Here is a 22,069-nt window from a genome sequence, read left to right as displayed (position 1 = left end):
ACTTGTACAGTAAATATTTATTATTAGAAAATGGAAAGTTTTTTTTTTTTTGTCAAGTTGTTTATTATTTAGAATTTCACATTTTAAATGTAAAAAAAATAAAAACAATTTCACATTTTAATGCAAATAAGTGGGAGTACCGATTGAGTAAAAAAAAAAGGATTACCGAGGTTTGAATTCTAACATTTGCATATTAAATGCAATATCTCCGTCATGATCACGGATATATATGTATGTACATACACATAGGGGCGGGATACACCGCTAAATAACGCTATATTATAAAAAAGAACCATCACAAAAATACGTACTATTTCAGTGAAGACCCTTTTCAAGTTATCACTTCACATGGGATGGAAATTTTCAAAACAAACATACCTGTTAAAAAGAGACCTAACTCGATTATAGTGAAGATTTTCATTGATCCATAATACAAACAACCTCATTTAGAGATAAATTAGTTGGTTGATATGTGTTGTAATAACATATTTGCCCGAAATGTTCCCACAAAGCATTTGGTCATAGGTTAGATTTATTAAATATACAATGAACCTAAAAAATAGGTTTAATTCATATATGGTCCCTTATCTTTATTTTAGGTTTCAAGTTGGTCCCTTATATTTTAAAAGTTTTAAATTGGTCTCTTATCTTTTCTTCCATTTACTAAGTTAGTCACTTCAGTTAATTTTTTTACTAACACCGTTAGATTTTGACACGTGTCAAACGGAAAACACACGTGGACAATCACATGGGATGACTTACCCAGTCATGTGTCACGTCAATTTATTTTAATTTCACATCCAAAATTTCATAAAAAATTCACAAACCTTCGTAAAACTTCAAGTCATTTCATCTAAAAGCTTCAAAACACTTTCAGAAACTAAAATTCATTGAAAACAAAATAAGGAAATCCATCCAGAAACGCCTAGTTCGAAGTTCATAGCGGTTAAGAAAAAGCTTGAATCAGTTAGAATGTTTCATACAGGCACGGATTTAGTGTGGGGGCAATGGGGTCAGCCGACCCCACTTGCCTATTATATTTTTGGTTAATATTAGTATTATTTATGCAATGTGACCTCACATATATGGTATTATCGTTTTTATATAATCAATTTAGTACACTGCAATAAATATAAAATTAATAAGACTAATTTATAATGTTAATGAGTATCTTAAAAGCATCGACTAAGAAACCAAAATAAGTAATTTTGTATAAGAAAATGTTATAATTATATAAATAACAATTTATATTTTTTTATGTTATAATTTTGACCCCACTTATTAAATTTTTTGGATCCGTCACTGGTTTCATAGCTCAAAGCAGGTAGGTTTCACTTGATTCATGATCTAAATGATATTTTAAAGATTTTCCACAAATTAATTGAAATTCAGTTTGTTGTTTGTCATTCAATCTTTGTCCCCAGAATTCTAAAATTATTTATTTTATTCATTTCCCGGATACATAAATAATTAATGAACTACAGTAAGTTTTTTTTTTTGGATTAAATAAATTTTTAACCCCTAAAAAAATCATCCCTTAATTCATTCGAAAAAAAAAATAGCCCTTAAAATAAAAACATGATTTCATTTTTCTAAAACTTTTTGGGCCAAGTCAAAAAAAAAATAATAAATGAAAATTCGTCGACAGCAGGGTTCGAACCTGCGCGGGCGAAGCCCAACAGATTTCAAGTCTGTCTCCTTAACCACTCGGACATATCGACATATGATGTATTCAGAACACATTCGTTCATAATTATACTTAACAAAGTCTAAGAATTGAAGGTGTTTCCTTAACGTTGTCATTTAGACACATCATTGCGGCGTTCCTAGTAACTCCACCGCACATTCCTTATCTTCCATCTTCTCCTCATCATCTTCCACTTTCCGATGACAACTTAACTTCCAAAAACCACCCTCCCAAAACCAAAAAAATGAACACTTTAATCCATTTTTCAAACCATTATCTTTGTAGGGTACCCTACCCTTTACTCTCTCCTGTTCTAACCAACAACACTAACCTTCCAAGGTTCATTTCAACTATTAAGCGTTCACCTTATCCTATTGCATGTGCCACTTCCAATGAAGAATTTACAGAGGAAATAAAAGTGGTTGAACCTAACACCAATGATGAAGGAATCACTTCCACTACTTTTTCTACTCCAATTGACAAAGAGCTTAAAAGGGTTAGTTCATAGTTCACATTTCTCATCACCCTTTGATAAATAATCATTCAATTTTCAATTTAAATCAAATTTTAAGGATGCCAATTTTGTAAAAATCCTAACTTTACTAAAAATTGATTAGTTCAGTTAATAAAGGTTTCTGTTGTTGTTAATATGTTGCTTAAGAGTAAAGAAAGGTTCTAGAAAGATAGAGAAAAACTCATGAGAAAAGTTTGTCAGCCATTTGGGTCTCACAAGACTCGAGGGATTAGTTTTTGTAGTTGTGCGGAGAGATACCTGGTTTTAGTTTACAACCAAAAAAAGGAAGGTGTTAGAAAGATAGAGATAAAGGGTGATTTTTGTTTTTGAAATGTTTGTTTTTGGAATTTGATAGGTTGCTCAGAAGACAGCTGCAACATTTGCACCAAGGGCTTCAACGGCATCGAAAAACCCTGCAGTACCTGGAAGTACTTTGTATACTGTTTTTGAGGTTCAAGCTTATGTATCAATGTTGTTGGGTGGAGCTTTGTCCTTTAATCTCATTTTCCCTTCAGACCAACCTGATATTTGGAGATTGATGGGAATGTGGTCCATTTGGATGTTCAGTAAGTTCAAAATCTACCAATTTTTTAATCTTAATTTTGTAAGTTGCATAAATGAACAAGTGCTTCTATGGTCCATTTGGATGTTTTCAGTAAGTTGCATGAATGAACAACTGCTTGTTTGCTAGTTCATGCTTTACTAGTTATCATTCTGTAGAATGTTTGGTTCATCAGTATTTAAAATTTCACAACCTTTTGAAAATATGATTCATTTGTGAGAAATAATATTAGGTTTTGACGCATTTGTGTCTATCTTAACCCCACAAAATCGACTTTTAAGTGAAGATTGTCTAGAATTTATAAGTTGTATTTAGATTTTAGACCTAATATTTAACCACTGTTAGACTTTAGTAGTTGCCAAGGGCGAACCATTCGCAGATCAAGGATAGTCTCTAGGATAGTGATATCAACAAAATTGGTTTATAAGATGACGATTATCTGGACTTACATGCTCTATATACGCCTTATCTCTATGTTCTAGCCGATGAGTAAGAGTTGACTTTGTTTTTTTCCAATAAATAATGTTAATGCTTTTGAAATCAGATGTAATTGATAGTAGTTCCTTCATGCAAGATCTTATATGTGTCCTGATTGCTATGATTCTGTAGTTAGTGTAATAAAATAAGTTATATGATTAATTCTATTAATTTATATGTATGCAGCAATTCCTTCATTACGAGCTCGAGATTGCTCAAAGAATGAGAAAGAGGCTCTCAACTATCTTTTCCTCCTAGTTCCATTGCTCAATGTTGCAATCCCATTCTTTGTGAAGTCCTTTGCCGTTGTTTGGTCGGCAGATATAATAGCTTTCTTTGGAATGTATGCATGGAAGGTACATATGATTTCTAAGGATTTATTTCTATAGTCTAAATTAAAATATTTCAATCATCAATTGTTTAAATGTGTTACTTTGTACTAAAAAAGTGAGATTTAATTTAATTTGGAGTCTAGTTATCAAGATTTGCCAATATCTTATTTTTTTTCGCAGCTTGGATGGCTCCAGAAATCGGACTAGTCAGCCCAACTTGGTGGTTAACCGCTTTCAAGACAAGTTGGCTCTTGACTTTCTCATAGATCTCAATTATATAGGACAGAGAAAATGAGATGCAACATTTCTTCTAGCATTTCATAAATGACAGTCCTCAACACAAGGATGGAAGAATTCTGCGCGGAAATTCCAGGTGCTTTTGCATCTATTAGGGGAGCTATATGTCATTGTTGCATTTTTCGTTATATTGAATGAAGAAAATGCTTATAAAAGTTTTGCATTTTTGTTATACTGAGTTTGATCAACAACCTCCCAAAGATGAAATGCAATATAGTGATTGTTAATAGCACATATGATCTGTATCACTGTATGGAGTGTAATTTTCTGACGGCAGTAGCTTATTTGCTTTGACTAGATGAAAATTAAAATTGAGATGACAATTTTATCTTACTGTTTATGTTGAATGAATGGTAAGTAAAACGTATCTAGCGTTAGTATTGCATCGCTGTTTCATTTGTCATTTAAATATTGAATCATTGCTTAATATTTTGCCAGTGCGAGATTAGTGTAAAGAAGAGAGATGAAAGATAGAAAGGGGGAGATGAAAAAATGAGAGACATGAGTGATGGACATGAAGGGAGAAACTTCCCCCACTGCCTACAAAATTTATCAGGCTGTTTAAAACATGATGATGTTCATAGGTATCATCATGGCTAAAGAACATTGGAGTATGGTCAGTCCCATCCCTCTGGTAAGTGGCAGTCTATAATTGATATGCACAAACAGCATACCATTTTTTCTTACCCAAAACACCAAGAAAAAGGAGAAACACCGTAAGTGACATTGTTCCATTTATGTTATCTTGGCCTTCTCAGGTTCCTTGAATGAAACCTGACAATTTCTTGTGTCATTCTTGGCTAGGAACCTTCGGCGACTACTAGACTGTTTGATCTAAGTTCAAAGTTTCTTTGTCTTAAATTCAACGGCTCTACGGTTGCTACACAATGTTCAAAGTTTCTACTATCATTTTCAACCTTCAAAGTAATGAGAGGTTGGGCGATAAAGATCGTAAGGTGCCCAAAGATGATCAACACCACAAGGGTTCCTTGAATCTAGCCTCAACCAAAGTTTACCTTTCCTACTCCAATGAAGCAAACTAACAGGAGCTGGATGTAATTTACCTTCAATATTGTCCCCTCCTAAACCATGTTGATTCCACCCTTTATCTCCACAGCCAAAACAAGAAGAAAAGGAGGCAAAGAATCGAAGTGATATATCCTCTTTAGCTTCTGCACTCTCATCCACACTTCCACCTTTTGTGTAAACTTCCTTCGCTCTCTTTTTCAACATCCACAACCATAACACATGTGTTGATCAATGGAATAAAAGATGTTAATTAAATCAATGATTTTATTTCAAAAAATAAAATTTAAATAAAAAATAATAATTTTAATAAAAAAGTTTCAAGTTTACACCTAATATAACTCACTTGGGTTGGTGCATTGGTATTGACTTGAGACCTGGGAGTATGCTTCTCTTGAGGTCTGAGGTTCGATTCTCTCTAGTGCCAATTTGGATGGGCTAAAAAAAAGTTTTCACCTAATATTTCATAATTTTCCCAAATTGAATCCCCTCAATTTTGAACATTACACCTTACTTCCTCTTGTCTAAGCAAAAAGTCAAAATGCATATAAATTTTGTTAGTATACCAAATTACTCGCCATTACATTAATCTCTAAATGTATTAAAACTAGTTAGGAACCCGTGCAACGCACGGGCGAGGATGATTGTTTCATCTGATTAAATATAGCATTTAGACAATTGGTTGTTAACATAACACAACCATATAAAAAAGACATATAATAATATAATTGTTGTTATTAGTTAAAATCTAAACCAACAAACAAACAATAACTTTGCTTCAAAAAAAAAACTTAAAAGTATCATTAAGATAATTAATGTAAATAGAGTTCAAGCAGAAAACCATAATAAACTACAACACGTCAAACATAATTGTTTTTGAAGAAGACAATTATTGATGTTGATTAATGATAACAACATTAAAAAAATCGCGGATCTGAGACAATAAACCGAACTCTTGCACCAGGTTGTATGTTAGCATTTGAACAAATTCAAACCATCCAGCAGATATATACCTCTCATTCCTAATTCTTGAAGATGTTTTGATGGCACAACTCAACGAAATATTTGATGTTTGGGTGGCACAACCGAGAGAATATTTTATTAGTTCATCTTACAAAACCCATATATTTATATGGATAATCTCCGTAAAATTTCTTTATATGAGCTAATAAACTACCAAACAAATTATTAGAAAATGAGTAAATAAAGAATAATTGCGAAAGCAATAATAATAATAATAATATTATACTTTGTAGTATTTTCCATTTTGTTGTATTGCAAACGAAATTTTGTCATTTATAATGGAACAAAAATTAAGGCTTCAACTTAAAAAGTCAAATATTAGTTTTCTTCCTAAAATTTTCTACCATTTCAAATCGAACAAAAAAAAAACACAATATTGTAGCAGGAAATGTAGTTACAATATTTGTATCAATGACATTCCCTTTTGTATTCTTCATGTAGTTTGAATACTCGAGTCATCCTGATCGTTGCAAGGTAGTTGAAATTTAGAGAATGCTACAACAAAAGATAACCAAATCATGTATTTTAAACACTTAGGTCATTCTAATTTCTAATGAGATAGTTTGAAGATTTAGTTATACATAAATGAATAAGAAATAAATTCCTAATAAAAACTATGAAGAAGACAATATAAATGAGAGACAAATATAGTTAAAATCTAAAAAATGCTTCGTCAAAAGATAATTAAACCATGTAATTTGAGCACTTGAGTCATTCTAATAATATATGAATAACATGTATTTTTCAAATAAAAACTATGACCACACTATAATGACAAATAAATAACAGAAGTAACAAAAAAACATTCTACACACCTTTAACAACTTTCACTTTTAAAACTTAGAATTCCTTCTACAAAATCTGTTTTCATAGATTAAGATAACTCGAAATTCATTCCCTTCAGCATCCATAAGTAATCAGACATTTATATCATATTCAATTCAATTTGCATTAAAAATTAGTTGTCCTTATGCATTAAAGTAGAATAGAAGCCAAATCATGATAACACATGTACTGCCTACAACTCTTTGTTCTTTTTCAACGTGAATGTTTACACTATACTACCAATGAATTTTTCGTTCCCTTACATGTACCACAAATAGTCTCTAACTTAAATATGCTAATTTTTTGTACATAATAAATCATAGTTTTCTTAAAAGCACTAAAATACATAATTTTTGTCTAACTCCAAATTAAAATTTTAAACCATTACATAATAATCTCTCCACACACACATATTAAATGATCCTCCGTATACTATGAATCAGTTTTACGATTCTTTTTTATTCTTCTCATCCCTCAATGCTCTCTTCCTCTAAGTTACTTTTCATGCATAGTGCTAATAAACTATACTGTGGTGGCTGGAAATATTTGAATTCAGGTTCCTTTTAAAAAAATATGGATCCATTTCACATCATATATTTAATTAAAAAATATGAACCCCATGACTCAAAATAGAACAACAAAGAAAAGAAATAGAATTGAATCGTAACTACCACTTAACCAATAATATCAAACAATTTCTATTTCAAAACCCAGGCATGTGCTAATATAGTTAAAAAATCATTTTGAACTTCTCTATCTTTATGACGGTTCATTCCAATTGCTTCCAATTAAGAAGAAAAAAAGGTCAACAATAAGCAAGTTACATGACTCATATAAGTCCAAAATAAATGGTTGAATCAAATGACATGAATTAAAGTACCAAAGATAGATAAATGTAAATATGAACAAACAAAATCTTTCACAAAGTTACATGATGAGTGACTGAAAATTCCACATAAAACAAACCAACGCAAAGAAGAACATTGTCTGACAGATGTAACGAAAACAAACCAAAAATAAAGTTACTGATTAGGAATTAATAAATTATAGAATTAGGCAATAAATCCTTCAAAAAATAATAGTCCAATTAATTAGATTAGTAAAAGGATAATAACTCAGATTCTTCAAATAGAGCTACATATGAAATATCAAAGGATTCTTCAAATAGAGCTACATAAAAACTTTTAGTGAAGATACCAAATACTTAAAAATGAGCTAACTTTCAGTTTCTAAAACATCAAATTACTTATAAAGTGGTAAGTTTACTGTTTGCAAACAAAACAACCGGCGAATAAAACTTCATTGTCCCAAAGATGTATGAAAATATGTCATAACTATTCAGCAAAATTGAACTAAAACGTTAATAATTTGTCTCGAACTAAACTGCCTTGGTACCAATTGCAGACTCCACATCATCAAACTTGGGCATTATGTCATGTCAAGCGAAAATCTAAAATGTTTAGTGTATTACATAACTATACAACAACTTAATAGAATAATAACATTAGTTAAGTTGCAAACCTTTGAAAGAGCTCGAGTCTCATTGCCGTTGATGGTGTCACTTGAAGAAATTCTCTTAGCTGGACTCTTGTTTTCATTCAGAGTGGAAATTTGGCAGCCATCACTCTCTTGAGCCTTGGTACCATTATCAACCGCAACATCAAACTTGGACATTGGATCCTATAAATTAGAAATCTAAAACGTTTAGTATATTGCATAGTACAAAACAGCTCAATATAACAATAACATTAGTTAAGTTGCAGACCTCTAAAAGAGTTTTTGCTGAACTTCAAATCTAAGTGCACTACATCTACATCCTTCAACCTGTCAAAATAAGAATCAACCATGGTTGCAAAAAGAGTGGGAAAAAAACACACTGCAAAAGAGTATTTAATGTTGATTTTATGTCTTAAAAACAAAAGCAAACATTTGGTAGTATGATAGAGTCTACCTATTGTAAAGAAACATTGATCTCAAAGAGTAAACTTTCAACACATCTAAAAATAGCTAATTTACAAACTAATTCAACATCATCATTTGAATGACTCCTTAAATGAAGTAAAAAAAGCTTAATGAAATATTATGAGATTTCATTTATCAATATTGTCAGCATGGGGAACAAATTACTTATATGATTTATTTATATATAATATCAATAGTCTATATTATAGCCTCCCGTGTTATAAGAATTGAACAATAAAGAGTGACAAAAATTTTAACTATTAACTATACAATGAATAAAGAAGTAGTAGTCAGGTAAAGTTTTCAGTTTAATTATCCAAGTTCAAAGTGAAATCATACACACAGACATGTAATGGTGAGGAGGAGAAGGAGAGAACTACTAAATGTAGCGTGCTTCATAACACCAGAATCAAACAACACCATAACACAATTAGACAAACAATAATTAACATATAATACAACCATATCATAAGGAAAATATAATAAGAAAATTGTCGCTACATTAGAAACATAAGAGTATCATTTGATCAAGAACAGAGATGAATCATAAATATGAGCACATATCTTTTGCATCAAGACATCATATAAAATCCATTCAACTTACTTGTTCACCAAACATTTCAGTCTTGCTCCCAAATGATCCACCTGACATAATTAGAAAAACTGCTATGAGAAATTCTGCTTCACTATATAAGCATTGGGAAAAATAGAATCTGAGCAATTTCTAATAATACCATGAGAAAGCAAGATAATCATAATAGAAAAACTTTCAATTCAACATATAAAAGACATTAAAACATTCCAATCAATGAGAGCTTTCTTTTCCTATTCAATACTTTGCAAAAACTTAAAAATGAGGTAACTTTCAGTTTCTAAAACATCAAATTACCTACAAATTACTTACATGATTTATTTATATATAATATCTGAAGGAAAATCGTATTTAAAATAGAGTGTAAAACGCAGCGGAAATTAAAATTTTCCTTCGATGGATCCTTGCGAATGGACATGATCAGGGTTTCGGTTATTACCTTTGAAGAACAATTCCTCGATTCTGAATTGATCACAAGCACCGCACGATCGCAGCACCTCTAGCCGGTCCACACGAACAGTTTCCGTTCACCTCTTAGTGCTAGCTGCAAGACGACGGTAGAGGGAGATTTAGTGCGGTTAGGGTTTTAGAGAATTTTAGGGTTTCTCTAAAATTCGGATTATGTGTGTAACACCAGACTGAATTGCATAAGGCTCTATTTATAGAGCTTCTTATGTTGTCTTCAGGCCAAAGTGGTTACTGGACTTCGCAAGCCCAATAACCTACTGTTACTAATCGCACCCCACTAATAAGTCATACTTATTTCTCCCGTCATTAACTGTCCTTATGTGTGTGACCCTGTAGGTTCCTATGACGTTGGCAATAATATTAATCTCAATATTATAAACAGTGAGCGGTATCTAGCAACACATTACTACTACCCAAGTCACAAGAATGTCACGTGATCTGACAAACCTTTCCGTGATAAATATCTTGTGTATAATTACCCTTTTACCCTTATGTCTATATTGAACACAAGACATAGTATGTCACCCTTGCTAAGTTCAATATTGGGCCCATAGACATATCTCCTGTAATGTAGGAGGGGCAAATTCCATCTAGGTCACTCATGTCCCTCAGCATGATTCGTGGAATACCCATCAACCAACTTTATAGTCATCTTGTTACGGATAACGTTTGAATGGCAACAAGGTAATACACTCCTACATCTAGGGTACATAGTGATTTCAGGTCGAAGGGTGGAATACACCACTTATCACTATGAGAATATCTTATGACATTTCATAACACACTATGTAGTATTCTCACGGTGGGTCAATCCGATATAAATGTTACCCTTAACATTTATATCTATGTGAAGACTTGATAACTCTTTATCTATGATCCGTGAGATGTGACCATCAGTCTACCAACATAATAGCCTCTATGCTTTAATGTTATCCCATTTCACTTTAAAGCTTGACTACGGATGCTTCAAGAATAGTGTTCTTATGTTTAATGGATTCTCACGATTAAGTCATACTTAACGTTCCACTTAATGAACTAATTATTCTAGGGACTTTATTACTTTAACACATAAACATAATAAAGAAGAGCCTTTATTTAATAAATGAATTATTCAATACAAGTATCATGCAATCATAAATAATTGGCCTCTAGGGCTTACACCAACAATATCAATAGTCTATACTATAATCTCCCGCGTTATAAGAATTGAACAATAAATAGTGACAAAAAGTGAACAATAGTCTCCATTGATTAAACTTTATTGAGTGATTTTGAATCGTGCACTATAAAGGAAAGGGTGAAAATAAGGCAACACCAATAGAATGTGCTTAATCTCTATTTAATTAGTAATATATAAGTTGAGACAATATACAAAAAAAAATGCAGTGTACATACTTTAATAGTACATGATACAATAGAAATTGAGATAAATATATCATGAATATACAATAGAAATTGTGTCTATCCTAGTTGCACTCAGGCTTTAGCTAATCTTCCACAAACTCTAGAGTTTCCTTGTAGTTGGAGAACTGGTACAATATCAAGCTCGTGTCGAGCTTTTCTGCTTGTATATGGCACATTATGTGCACTAATTACTTGGTATTGGATATAAAGTCCTGACCTATTTAATCTCTGAAAACTTACACATCAAACCGTAATTTTGTGAACCTGAACAAACAATAACATTCGAAAAAAATAAAAAAATTAGAATATGAAATGAAATCATGAAATAAGGAAGGAATTTCAATTATATCTTCATTGGTTTCACATACCTTGCTTTTTGAGAAGCCCTTTGAACATTCCTTTATGAGATACCTGCATATCACTTGACCAAAGAAAACATAGAACTCATTAAACAGAACAATGGTGTGAAACCCATGAAATCCAAAGCCAAGAAAAATAATACATGTGTGCTCTGCTTCATCGATCTTTGTCGTCCCTGGGTTTGTAAGTCTGAACAAACAATAACATTAAAAAAAAATCAGAATATGAAATGAAATCATGAAATAAGGAAGGGTGACAAAGCTGAAGAAGCATATCCCAACCATTAAATTTGAGAAAGAAGAATAGCAGAGGGAGAGAGAGAGTCCGAAAAAAGAGAGATAGAAGTAGGATTCAAAATTTGAATTGAGTTCTGGAAGTGGGGGAAATGAGTTGTGTTTTCTTTCAAATTGTGATGTGAACAGAGATGAAGAGAGGGATGTTTATTTGTTTGAGAAATAATGAAAGCCAAAGTGTTTGCTAAAAAAAGGTATCCAAACCTGTTACAAAGCTGAGAAAGAAGGCGACTGTTCAAGATGATTGTGCAGCAGCAATTTTGTTTTGTTTGGGCCGAATAGATTGGGCTTGTGTTTTTTGGCCCAGTAAGCAAGGATATGAAAGGGGGGAAAACAGATTCAAATATTGCTCCAAAAGAAGTAAAGTTTTTGGCTTTTTGTCCAGCAAGAATTTGCTCTGCGCGCCTGTAAAGATTGCAAAGCAATTCATAAATTCTCTTTTATCAATCAAGTTAGTACTTATTATTCTATACTTAGAAAATCAATTTAATCTTTAAATAAATATTTTATTCTTTAAATTAATCCATAAAAATATTATTAAATAAATCATTGTTGTGGGTCCTCATCATCATAATCTTCATCCTCATCCTTTTCTTCACAAACATTTATTTATTTATTCACCAACGAAACTCTCTCTCTTCTCATCATTCATTTTCCTATAAACACATTTTCATTCCCTTCATCTCTTCTTTTCACCATTTCTCATGAATTTCTTCAAATCCGTTTTCTCCGACGACTCGGACCCTCCAGGATCCGAATCCAACAACGCTTCCTCCACCGACTCCCCAAACGCGCCACCTTCCGATTCCTCTCCGTCACACCACCACCGTAATCCTTCCGCCTCATGGAAGAATCTAATCAAAACCCTAAGCGAAAAATCCGAATCCGTAATCGAAATTTACCGTCGCGATCTTCAAGAATTCGGTACTGGATTGAAGAAAGAGATAGAAGTTGCACATGACTCTCTTGAAACGGTTGGACACGTCATCGATCAATTCGGAAATACCGTTATCAAAGGAACGGCTCAGATTATATCTCAAGGAAAAGAAGCAATTCTTGAATCTGATTCTGTTCAGAAGAAGAATAAGAAACAGAGTAATTTGAATTCGAAGAAGTATAGTAGATTTGATGCACAAATTCGTGCAATTCAGGGTGATGTTAATACTTACATTGAAGAACCTTTTGATTTGGAGCGTTATAATAAGTGGAAATTGGAGTTTTCTTTGGAAGGAAAAAATGAAGAGATTGAAGGGTTGTTAAAAGAGAATGATGAAATGGATAGTGTTTATAAAAGAGTTGTTCCTAATAATGTTGATAGGGAAACTTTTTGGTTAAGGTATTATTATAAGGTTTATAAGGTTAAGAAAGCTGAGGATATTAGGGCTAAGCTTGTGAGACGAATGTCGAAGGAAGAGGACGAAGATTTGAGTTGGGATGTTGAAGATCAGGAGTATATTGATGATGATGATGATGATGATGATGATGATGATGATGATGATGATGATGACGTAGATGAGGAAGATGAGTCTAAGGTTGAAAAGAGAGATAGTTTATTGCAAAACAAAATGGTGGAGGAATCAAAAGTTGATGAGAATTTGGAGGGTGTTCAAGAGAAGGGTGATGGAAGTAAAGTGGATAATGTTAATGATTCTGAAGTGGATTCTGATAAGAAAATGACAATGGAGAGGAATGCCAGCGATGGAAAGTCTATACCGGAAGAAAGTCGGGAGGAGAAGGAGAAGGAGAAGGAGGAGGAGAAGGAGCTTGAGTGGGATGAGATTGAGGATCTTAGTAGCATTCATGAAAAGAAGGCAATGGGGGAGAGCGGTAGCGCAAGCAAAGTTGATTTGCTGAAGCGCTTGAGTTCTGCGGCCGAAGAAGAAGATTTGAGTTGGGATATTGAAGATGATGATGAGCCTGCCAAGGCTTGATATTATATATATACATGTAAGTTTGCTTTTGGCAATAGAAATTTAGCATTTCATTATTTTTTATCTGTATAGATTTCTCAGAAGTAGTTGTTTCATTGTTCAATATCCTAAATCATGTCAAATAATGTATGGAATAGCAATTGTTTGTATAGACAAGTCTCTTCTCTTTAATGTTTGTCAAATGTTTTTGATATACTAGATTTTTAACCTCCACTTGTGAATTAGTAACTATTATGGGTGGCCATTTACATGTATATTTTCATGTGAGAGTTGGAGATTGTGCTTTAGCTAATTGTTTCATTTACAACCTAATTTGTTTTTATTGAAGTGTTTACTTTAACAATTACATGAAGCTAAGCTTCTTGTTTAATCAAATAATAGAACTAATGAATAACATATATTAAGTAGATGTGCAGTTTTTTGTAATGCGCGTACATTTAACCCAGGAATATATCATTCCTTCCAGAAAATGAGAAATTATTGAAAAAATCTGAAATATACAAAAAGTATATGAAGTGAGGGGATCACTGGTGTATTACAAAATAAAACCTTAATGACAACTTTGGTTCTGAAGTTGAAAGGTAATTATGGAGATTAGAAATGGCAACTTCGGTTCTCAAGTTCTCAAGTTTATGAATAATAATAATAATAATAATAATAATAATAATAATGATAATAATAATAATAATAATAATAATAATAATAATAATAATAATAATAATAATAATAATATTCCACACGACCAATCCACACATATATAACCAATTTAAACCAAGTAAATGCTGTAACTAGGCATCTTCGGAGTCTAAAATAAAAATAGTCTAAAATGAAAATATAAATAACCATTCATACAAAATTCCACCCTCTGGTATTAATTCACATTTTGCCAAACTATAGCTAGACCTCTCCAAATTGTATAAGCTGATCTGAATCCAAAATAAACTATTCACGAACACTAATCTAAAAGCAACAAGGAAAATGTCACAAAAATGGATGAAAGGAACTGTTCTGGCAGCACCTGGGCCTTTTGTACAACAAAATAAATTACTGCAGAGTTCAAAGCACATAAATGAGGCGGGAAACCCCCTTTCCTGATTTACGTTTCTTTAAACCCAAGGCTGCTCTGAGTCTGAAATCATACCTATCATTCAACAGTAATGGTGGGTTCAGAAGTAGAGTCTTCTGTGTGTGACTTAACAGGGGAAGGTAATGCCATAACTCGTCCTTTGTGGGCACGCGGTGGAAGATACCTTGGCTGTTTTCTGGGTTGCCCCTTCCAACAAGGAAAGAAAACTCCGGTCCCTCCGCAAGGAAGTTTGCTGGGATTCATTGTCATAGGGTGCATAGGGGTTAGCATGACCATCGGAGCACCAAGAATTCCCCATGGGGGCATCATATCCATAGCCTCATTGCCACTTAGTGCTCCATTTGGCAAAGCAAATGGACTGGCAGTGTCGGGTTGCCAGAGAGTCATCGCAGATTTCGTCGTTGGAGGATTTGTTGATTGGCCTTGATAGGAGTCTTCTCTACCTCTAAAGAAGGTGATGCTCACCCTTTTGTTAGGAGATGGACACATCACATGCTTTGCCATGTCAGCGCTGTTTCCTCTCATCACTAAAAGAGACCTGCAAGGTATTTCAATATCCAATTATGTTCTGTAAAATGCCCATTAAACTATATTAACTATAAGTATACCAACAATGATGCCAAAGAGTTAAATGCTAGAAATGGAAAACTGGAACCATTAGTAAGAAATGTTAACCAAAGCGCCAATCCTGTATTTATTAATACGGCCTCCAAAATGGCCTGGAATCACTTGTTGAATACCATACCCGTATATAACATTCCCTAAAAACATGTCAGAAACCTTGAAATTTTTAATGTTGAGGAACTTAATGCTAACTGAAAAGAGAGAGCATAACTACTGATATTGGAGACATCTACCAGGACCTTGTGCAGATATTGATAATGTGGAACTATGTCTGACTTATGCTATCTAGCAACTGATATTTACTAGACAAAAACAATTTATTTTATCCCTCTAAGTATCTGCAATTTTCTGTACTACTCAAGAAAAAAGAAAAGGGAACTATGCAATCTAACCAATTGGCCATTTATCATTGTTAAATAGCGGCTATAACTATTTGACAACATTTTGTACTAAATATTGTATTGTGAAATAATAGTGATTTGAGCAAACCACTTATTTTTCGCAATCCGCAATGGGCAACACTGCCATTTATACGAACATAGCTGCAAGTCACAATTTCAAGATAAACTCACTTACATGCTGTCCACTAAATGATGAAGATATTCTTCCTTTGTATCAAGCAATAAGTTTCTCAAAAATAAATGCTAGACAAGAATTGCAAAGAGGAGTAAAAGTTCTTTGATAGATACCCTTGCTTCAAAGAGAGCGTAAGTGGACCTTTGTAATTCCCATCATCTTCACTCATAAGAATACGCCCAAAAGCCATTGTAGATTCAGAGAGAAGAAGGGTAGATAGAGGTTGATCCAAATGCGGAGGTTTCATGAATGGCTGAGAAAACTCCCCCTGCAAAATACAAAATTTTATAGGTATTACTAGATGGTTACTCCATTGCACAAAACAATGATCTCATTAACTCTTTTTGAGTTTCGAGTTTTGACTAATCAGGAAGTGTGAACAATTTACCTCTTCAAAGAAGTTGATGATGCAACCATTTGGCCTTTTGTACTCTGGAATCAAATCCCACTGAATAAGGTGATCAATGACACCATGTAGAAGTGATGGAATTGGCTCAATACCTGTACACAAAAAGAGAAAAGGAGGAAAAAAGTAAAATTTTATACTATCCTTGACCCAATTACAGTTTTGTTAATATTAAGGTGTAGGAAGTCTATCAAATCTTCCCATTTAACGATTTCTTCTTACGTTTTGCATTGTCTTTTATCTGTCCAAATATGGGAACACCTAACTGAATCAGCTCTCTCTTGTTCCCCTTCACCTGTTTGTTAAATAGTATGAAGGTTTCACCTGCATTTTATTCAAATAGATTTTGTTTGCATGTTAAAGACAGTAAACAATAGATCATTAGTTTGCATTTTTAATCATATCTTGAAACTAGTATTGTTATCAGCAACAAAATCTAATACAAATCCTCAAACTACCAACTCATATTAAGGATAACATAGTGTTTGACATTGCATTGATGTACAAGTCCCGAATCCCTATGTTAAACGCTTAAACCTGCAAAATTCACCTGAAAGTTCCCCATTCTGGCCAGCAGCATGGATCTCTTTCACAAAATCATTCAGCTTGCAGAGTTGTGATTCAGAAAAAATGTCTTCATACAACCTCAACCCTTTCACAGCATTCACCTGCTAATTGCAATAACCTATCAATGAACAATATCCAGCTGCTTTTTAATCAAAAAAATTACTTATATCAGCTCTATGAATCCTAGCTTATTTTACAAACAATGCATTTGAGTTTATGAATGAAAGAACTTGCCAGATGCCCTTTCAGGATCTCCTTTGTTGTGAAACCTTTTGTCAACTTTATCTGTGAAGAACGTCCTTCACATTCTTCATGATTTGAACATATACTATTGTTAGTGAAACTGTGTTGAATTTCCTGCGATCCTGCGCACAAGATCGAAGCAAATTTCATCATTCAACCAAATAGGGTGGTGGATAGACTTATCAAGATCACACTAAAATGCAACAAATTTCCATCCAATGAACTGTCATAATAATTACCATTGCATAATTAACTTAAGTAACAATGTTAAATTGAAATTTCACCATTATTTTTGCAGTGTGATTGCTTGGAAATATTTGCCGTCTTGCAAAAACCAGTTTGATACTACATTGATTTGCCAATATACTATCACTGTCCCCACACACCACAGTCAAGTTAATAGTGCCAAAATGAGCAGGCCATAGCAACAAACAAAAAGTAACATGGTAGCAACAATACATGTCCCCCATTAGGTGAATCCATCCAGCAACTAAAAACATTTATTTGTTCTTTCAATTAATTTAAAATCATGACACTATTTTTTTAGTGTAGCAAAATTGAGTTCTCTAATTTCCTAAACACATTTATTCATTGGATCCTTCACCCATTAACTCATGAGCAGAACATAGTTGACCTTGTTGAATTGAAATTCAATAGGGTGTTGTTTCATTTCATAGGGAATTACACCAAAATTGTCAAAACACCAACTACCCACTAACACTAAGGCACTAACCCAGACCCGAATCCGCACGTGGTGGGATACTATGGAATCACGTGCCGTTAACTTTAAAACACTCTGCATCATGCATTATGCAATGCAGTCAGAGCTTAGATCACACTCTGTTGGTTACGCCGCCGGTGTAATAAAATCATTGCACACATCTCTAGATGATTCCCTATATCAACGTTGTACTATTTGTCCTTGCTCCACCAACATAACACCAAATATAACCAACAAAAATACAAAACTGCATTGGAAATAAATTATCAACCTAATTTCCTGCGTTATTTTTTATGAAATGCGTGCAATTATACAGGAAACAACACTTTTTGCGATGATTTTTGCGTTGCCTAAAAATTGGAGTAGTACTGTAGAGTATTGAAAATGAAATTAATCAAAACGTTGAACGACGTCTGCGGTCTACCATTTCAGCTAAAAGTGAATTGTTTTATGTTTTAATACATGCGTTAAAAATGAATTGAAAAAAATAAAAGTACACTTTTTTTTTAAGGGACAATAAAAAGTACACTTGTTATAGATTTTTCTTAATTTTTTTTATACAAACATAAACAATTGCCTTTAGAAAAGTTTTCATCTTTATGTTACAAATTAAAAAATTCAAAATTAAAAAATTCAAAAGAGATGAGAACATGTTTTTAGTAGTTTCTCCTCCCAAAAATCATTTATAACTAATTTTATTTTTTAAACATTGATTTTCATACCGGTATACAACCGCAATATAATTTCTGTTTTTCAAAGAATCTCTAATGAAATACAACTACTTTTCTTTTTTCAAAATTAATTTTGTAACAAACATACAAAATTCAATCATAAAATTAAAGGTCTAACTTTTTAACTTCGAGCTAAAATTAATTTTAGAGAAAAAATCAATTATATTGAAAAACAATCGATCAAATAATAAAATTGAGTACATTTGGCCAAGCTTATTTTTAGGCATAGAAGCTACCGTACTCTAAACATAAAAGTAAGAGCTTTGAAATTAAAAGTTAAAATTGTTTGATAAATTCATATCTCTGTACCAAAGTAAGAGCTTTAAAAATGAAGTTATAGTTGTTTAGTAAATTTTATTCCCTATAATCAACTTTGATTCTTATAAAATGAAACCTATTGTGCACTACAAACTTTGGAGAAGTGATTATTTCTCGTGTCAAATAGGAGTAGTATGGCATCTTTTCTTTCGTTCAACAAAGATCTATAAGACACTCTCAAATAAGCCTATAATTTTATAACGAATAAAATAAATAATGTAAACTATTGAAATTTCGTAAGACACTCTCAAATAATAAAATTGATTCTATTAAGAATTTAATTGACATGCACCGGCAATGTAAAATAATTTTACACTCAATACCAATCATGTTTTCAGCCAAATCACCTCACTTCACCCCACTTTCTTGAAATGACATGGCAAAATGATGGTTATTTATTGGACGATCGTGTAAAAATATTTTACACCGTCAGTGCATATCAATTAAACTCTTCTATTAAACTGTCAAGTACATGTATTTCTCCTTTTATTATCAATTAAGTATCCATACCTTACAACTTATGATCATTAAATTTATCTAATTAGAGTCTCAATTTAGTCCTTAACATATTCTTCAAAGTACTAAATTCATAGATACACACAAAAAACAAAACTCAATGTTTACACAGTTGGCTTGCCAGCTTAAAACTTAAGCTGTCAACAGTCACAATCAGTGTGATTCTAGAAGCAATTAGAGTTAAATTCAATAGCAAGAAAAATTAAAGGAATTTAATTCGACTTTCTTTACTTATTACGAATGAAAAATGAAAAATCAAAACCGATTAATTACACGGCAAGAGGAAAAAACAATGAATTACTGTACTACTACTAGTATCACAAATTAAAATTAACAAAGCCAAAATTTAATTAAAATAATTAAATACAAGATCGTTTAATTACCTGAATCAGTGATCTCACTGTCCGGCGAATCATATTCCACCGTCACCTCCGCCGTCGCGTCATCGCCACCATTCCCGACACTTTCCACCACTTTCTCATCAAAACCATCACTCTCTACAGTTTTCATCGCTCCATCAACCGATTCAGTTTTCTTCTCAGCGACCTTACGCAGTTCAAGAGTGACATCAGCAATGGAGTGATACTTCTGCATCTGAATAACAGGGATCCAGTTAAGACGCCGCCGATGAATAGCAGCAAACGCCAAATCATAATCGTTCGACGACGAAGCAACTTGCGCAAGATGACCGCAGAGAGAGTCAATGATTGCGTTAGCAGCGGCAAACTCGCCGTGAAACCATGCAAGAATAGCGTCTTTAGCGTAAGAATCAGAAACGAGTAACGGCGGCGGTGGTTGAAACGGCGGTGTTGTTTTTGGTTGATCCGTCCGTGATTCTTGGATAGCCGCCATGGCTAGTGATTTGAAGGTTCAATTCACAATAACACAGTGAAAAAGAAAAAGAGAAAAGAGAGAGAAAAATGAATGAGTATTTCTGTTTTTTTTTTGGTGTTGTTGGTTGCAATGTGTGGGGTTTTAGTTTTTTTTGAGTCACATGCATATGGGTGGAGAAAGGGTTTTAGGAATTAAGGAAAGAGCGTTGGTGTGCTAATGCCTTGTTGAGTACTTTTCTTTCTCTAAATGCTAACGTGGCAACCTTGCCACCTCACTTCAATTTCTCTCACTTGTCACCATTTTATAAGTGAAATTTTATTTGTTAGATTTATTTATTGAATAATTGATATATTTGTTCGCAAATCCTAACTTAATCGGTAGAAATGTCGTAATTGTTAGTGTCGAATGTCAGGATCGGGATTCGAACATCGGTCACTTCATTTTGTGTGTGTGAGTTTTCAATAGTTTTGTTATTTCATCTATCTACAAGAAAAAAAATTGATGTGTTTAATCTATATTATGATTAAATATATAAATTATATAATAAATAAAAAAAATCGACCGATACTTTATAATCGTAGTTGAATGGAGTACACTTTTTTTTTTTTGGAGATGGTTTATTTTTTTAGATTGATTAAATAATTGATGTATTTGATATATATGAGGATAAATACATCAATTATGAATATTAATAATTTATGAAATGATTATTTATTTCTTAAGGAAGTAAAAAAAAAATTTTGTTAATTCTTCCTCCGATTCTATATATAAGAAGACATTTACTTTTTAGATTTATTTTAAAGTTGATGTATCTAGATCCTACAATATTGTTTAGATACATCAACTTTACAATGAATCTAAAAAGTAAATTGTTTCTTATAGCTCAACTGGCAAAAATGGTCAAAATTATTTGGCCGGACGTTATGTTCGGGTTCGAACCAGAATCTCACAATTAATGAGTTTAATTTCGGTGAATTATCACTTGATTAGACAATAAAAAAAAATTCTTTATACGCAACCGTTAGACTTTTTTTTTTTTTTAAGGAGCAACGGTCAGACATTGAAACACTGCTAAAGAGTTCAAATCTTTTTTTTTATCCCTTGCATCGATTGGTTTTTGGTATTGAAATTTCTTTTTTCCAACAATTTTGAACATTACTCTATTTGATTTTCAGTACATTGAATTCTATTCTACACTTTAGGTAAAAAATTATTGAGTCAAACAAAGGTGAAAACTTATGAGCAAGGTTATCAAAACCGGACCGGACCAATCGGTCGGACTGGTCGGACCATAAACCGGGCATGAAGGCAGTTCGGTTTGGAGTAAAAAACAGACAGTAAGCCGACCGGAAAAAACCGTTTAGATCAGTTACGAACCGGTTCAAACCGGTGAATCGGCCGGGTGGTTTAGAGGTTCTTGAGTTCTTTTTTTAAAAAAATCTGAAAACAAATGGAGAAGGAGGAGGAGAAATTAAAATAATAATGTGTTTCTGAATTTTCATGTAACTTTTATGTGTTTCTGAATTTTTCTACAAATGTTCAAGTTGAAACTCATATTCACAATTTGGACTACCATAAGAGGAGAAGGAGGTGGAGAAGAAGAAGCAACAAGTAAATATTCATTAATAAAGGAACCATTAAAACACCATGTTTAGAAAATGAAACAAAAAAAATAAAAAGAGGAAGAGAACAT

The 22,069-nt window shown here is 32.8% G+C and overlaps 3 protein-coding genes, 2 long non-coding RNA genes and 1 other non-coding gene across 12 annotated transcripts; 2 read left to right on the top strand and 4 right to left on the bottom strand.

The window, feature by feature from the left end:
• Window positions 1-1,639: 1,639 nt before the first annotated feature.
• TRNAS-UGA lies at window positions 1,640-1,721 on the bottom strand. Its single transcript has one exon. It is a non-coding gene; the product is annotated as a tRNA-Ser (tRNA).
• Window positions 1,722-1,756: 35 nt separating this feature from the next.
• On the top strand, window positions 1,757-4,252 carry LOC123893043 (protein RESISTANCE TO PHYTOPHTHORA 1, chloroplastic). Its single transcript, XM_045942963.1, has 4 exons — window positions 1,757-2,183; window positions 2,557-2,767; window positions 3,427-3,596; window positions 3,753-4,252. Exons 1-4 carry the CDS (start codon window positions 1,932-1,934, stop codon window positions 3,777-3,779), a joined length of 660 nt encoding a protein of 219 aa, XP_045798919.1. The 5' UTR covers window positions 1,757-1,931; the 3' UTR covers window positions 3,780-4,252.
• Window positions 4,253-6,119: 1,867 nt separating this feature from the next.
• LOC123893233 lies at window positions 6,120-9,596 on the bottom strand. 3 transcript variants are annotated; one of them, XR_006803372.1, is made up of 4 exons: window positions 9,310-9,586; window positions 8,509-8,567; window positions 8,265-8,423; window positions 6,120-6,413 (listed from the first exon to the last, which is right to left on the bottom strand). It is a non-coding gene; the product is annotated as an uncharacterized LOC123893233 (long non-coding RNA). The 3 variants fall into 3 exon arrangements; XR_006803374.1 differs by lacking the exon at window positions 6,120-6,413 and adding an exon at window positions 6,796-8,193 and having other exon boundaries at window positions 9,310-9,589; XR_006803373.1 differs by lacking the exon at window positions 6,120-6,413 and having other exon boundaries at window positions 6,796-8,423; window positions 9,310-9,596.
• A 1,590-nt stretch (window positions 9,597-11,186) lies between these two features.
• LOC123889764 lies at window positions 11,187-12,071 on the bottom strand. The gene is made up of 4 exons (XR_006802637.1): window positions 11,811-12,071; window positions 11,672-11,718; window positions 11,538-11,590; window positions 11,187-11,433 (listed from the first exon to the last, which is right to left on the bottom strand). It is a non-coding gene; the product is annotated as an uncharacterized LOC123889764 (long non-coding RNA).
• Window positions 12,072-12,399: 328 nt separating this feature from the next.
• On the top strand, window positions 12,400-14,060 carry LOC123889763 (BSD domain-containing protein C22A12.14c). Of its 5 annotated transcripts, none has more exons than XM_045939255.1 (2): window positions 12,459-13,278; window positions 13,312-14,060. In XM_045939255.1, the coding sequence occupies exons 1-2, from the start codon at window positions 12,527-12,529 to the stop codon at window positions 13,751-13,753; spliced, it is 1,194 nt and encodes a 397-aa protein (XP_045795211.1). In that variant the 5' UTR covers window positions 12,459-12,526; the 3' UTR covers window positions 13,754-14,060. The 5 variants fall into 5 exon arrangements, with proteins under 5 accessions (XP_045795208.1, XP_045795211.1, XP_045795210.1 ...); XM_045939254.1 differs by having other exon boundaries at window positions 13,309-14,060; XM_045939256.1 differs by having other exon boundaries at window positions 12,459-13,296; window positions 13,330-14,060.
• A 375-nt stretch (window positions 14,061-14,435) lies between these two features.
• On the bottom strand, window positions 14,436-20,569 carry LOC123889762 (RNA demethylase ALKBH10B-like). Its single transcript, XM_045939250.1, has 7 exons — window positions 19,926-20,569; window positions 17,248-17,378; window positions 16,997-17,114; window positions 16,669-16,770; window positions 16,429-16,541; window positions 16,154-16,308; window positions 14,436-15,378 (listed from the first exon to the last, which is right to left on the bottom strand). Exons 1-7 carry the CDS (start codon window positions 20,392-20,394, stop codon window positions 14,898-14,900), a joined length of 1,569 nt encoding a protein of 522 aa, XP_045795206.1. The 5' UTR covers window positions 20,395-20,569; the 3' UTR covers window positions 14,436-14,897.
• Window positions 20,570-22,069: the final 1,500 nt, after the last annotated feature.

This window comes from Trifolium pratense, linkage group LG6 (genome assembly GCF_020283565.1).
Source record: "Trifolium pratense cultivar HEN17-A07 linkage group LG6, ARS_RC_1.1, whole genome shotgun sequence".
Taxonomy (NCBI): domain Eukaryota; kingdom Viridiplantae; phylum Streptophyta; class Magnoliopsida; order Fabales; family Fabaceae; genus Trifolium; species Trifolium pratense.
This window is presented reverse-complemented; position numbering and strand designations above follow the sequence as displayed.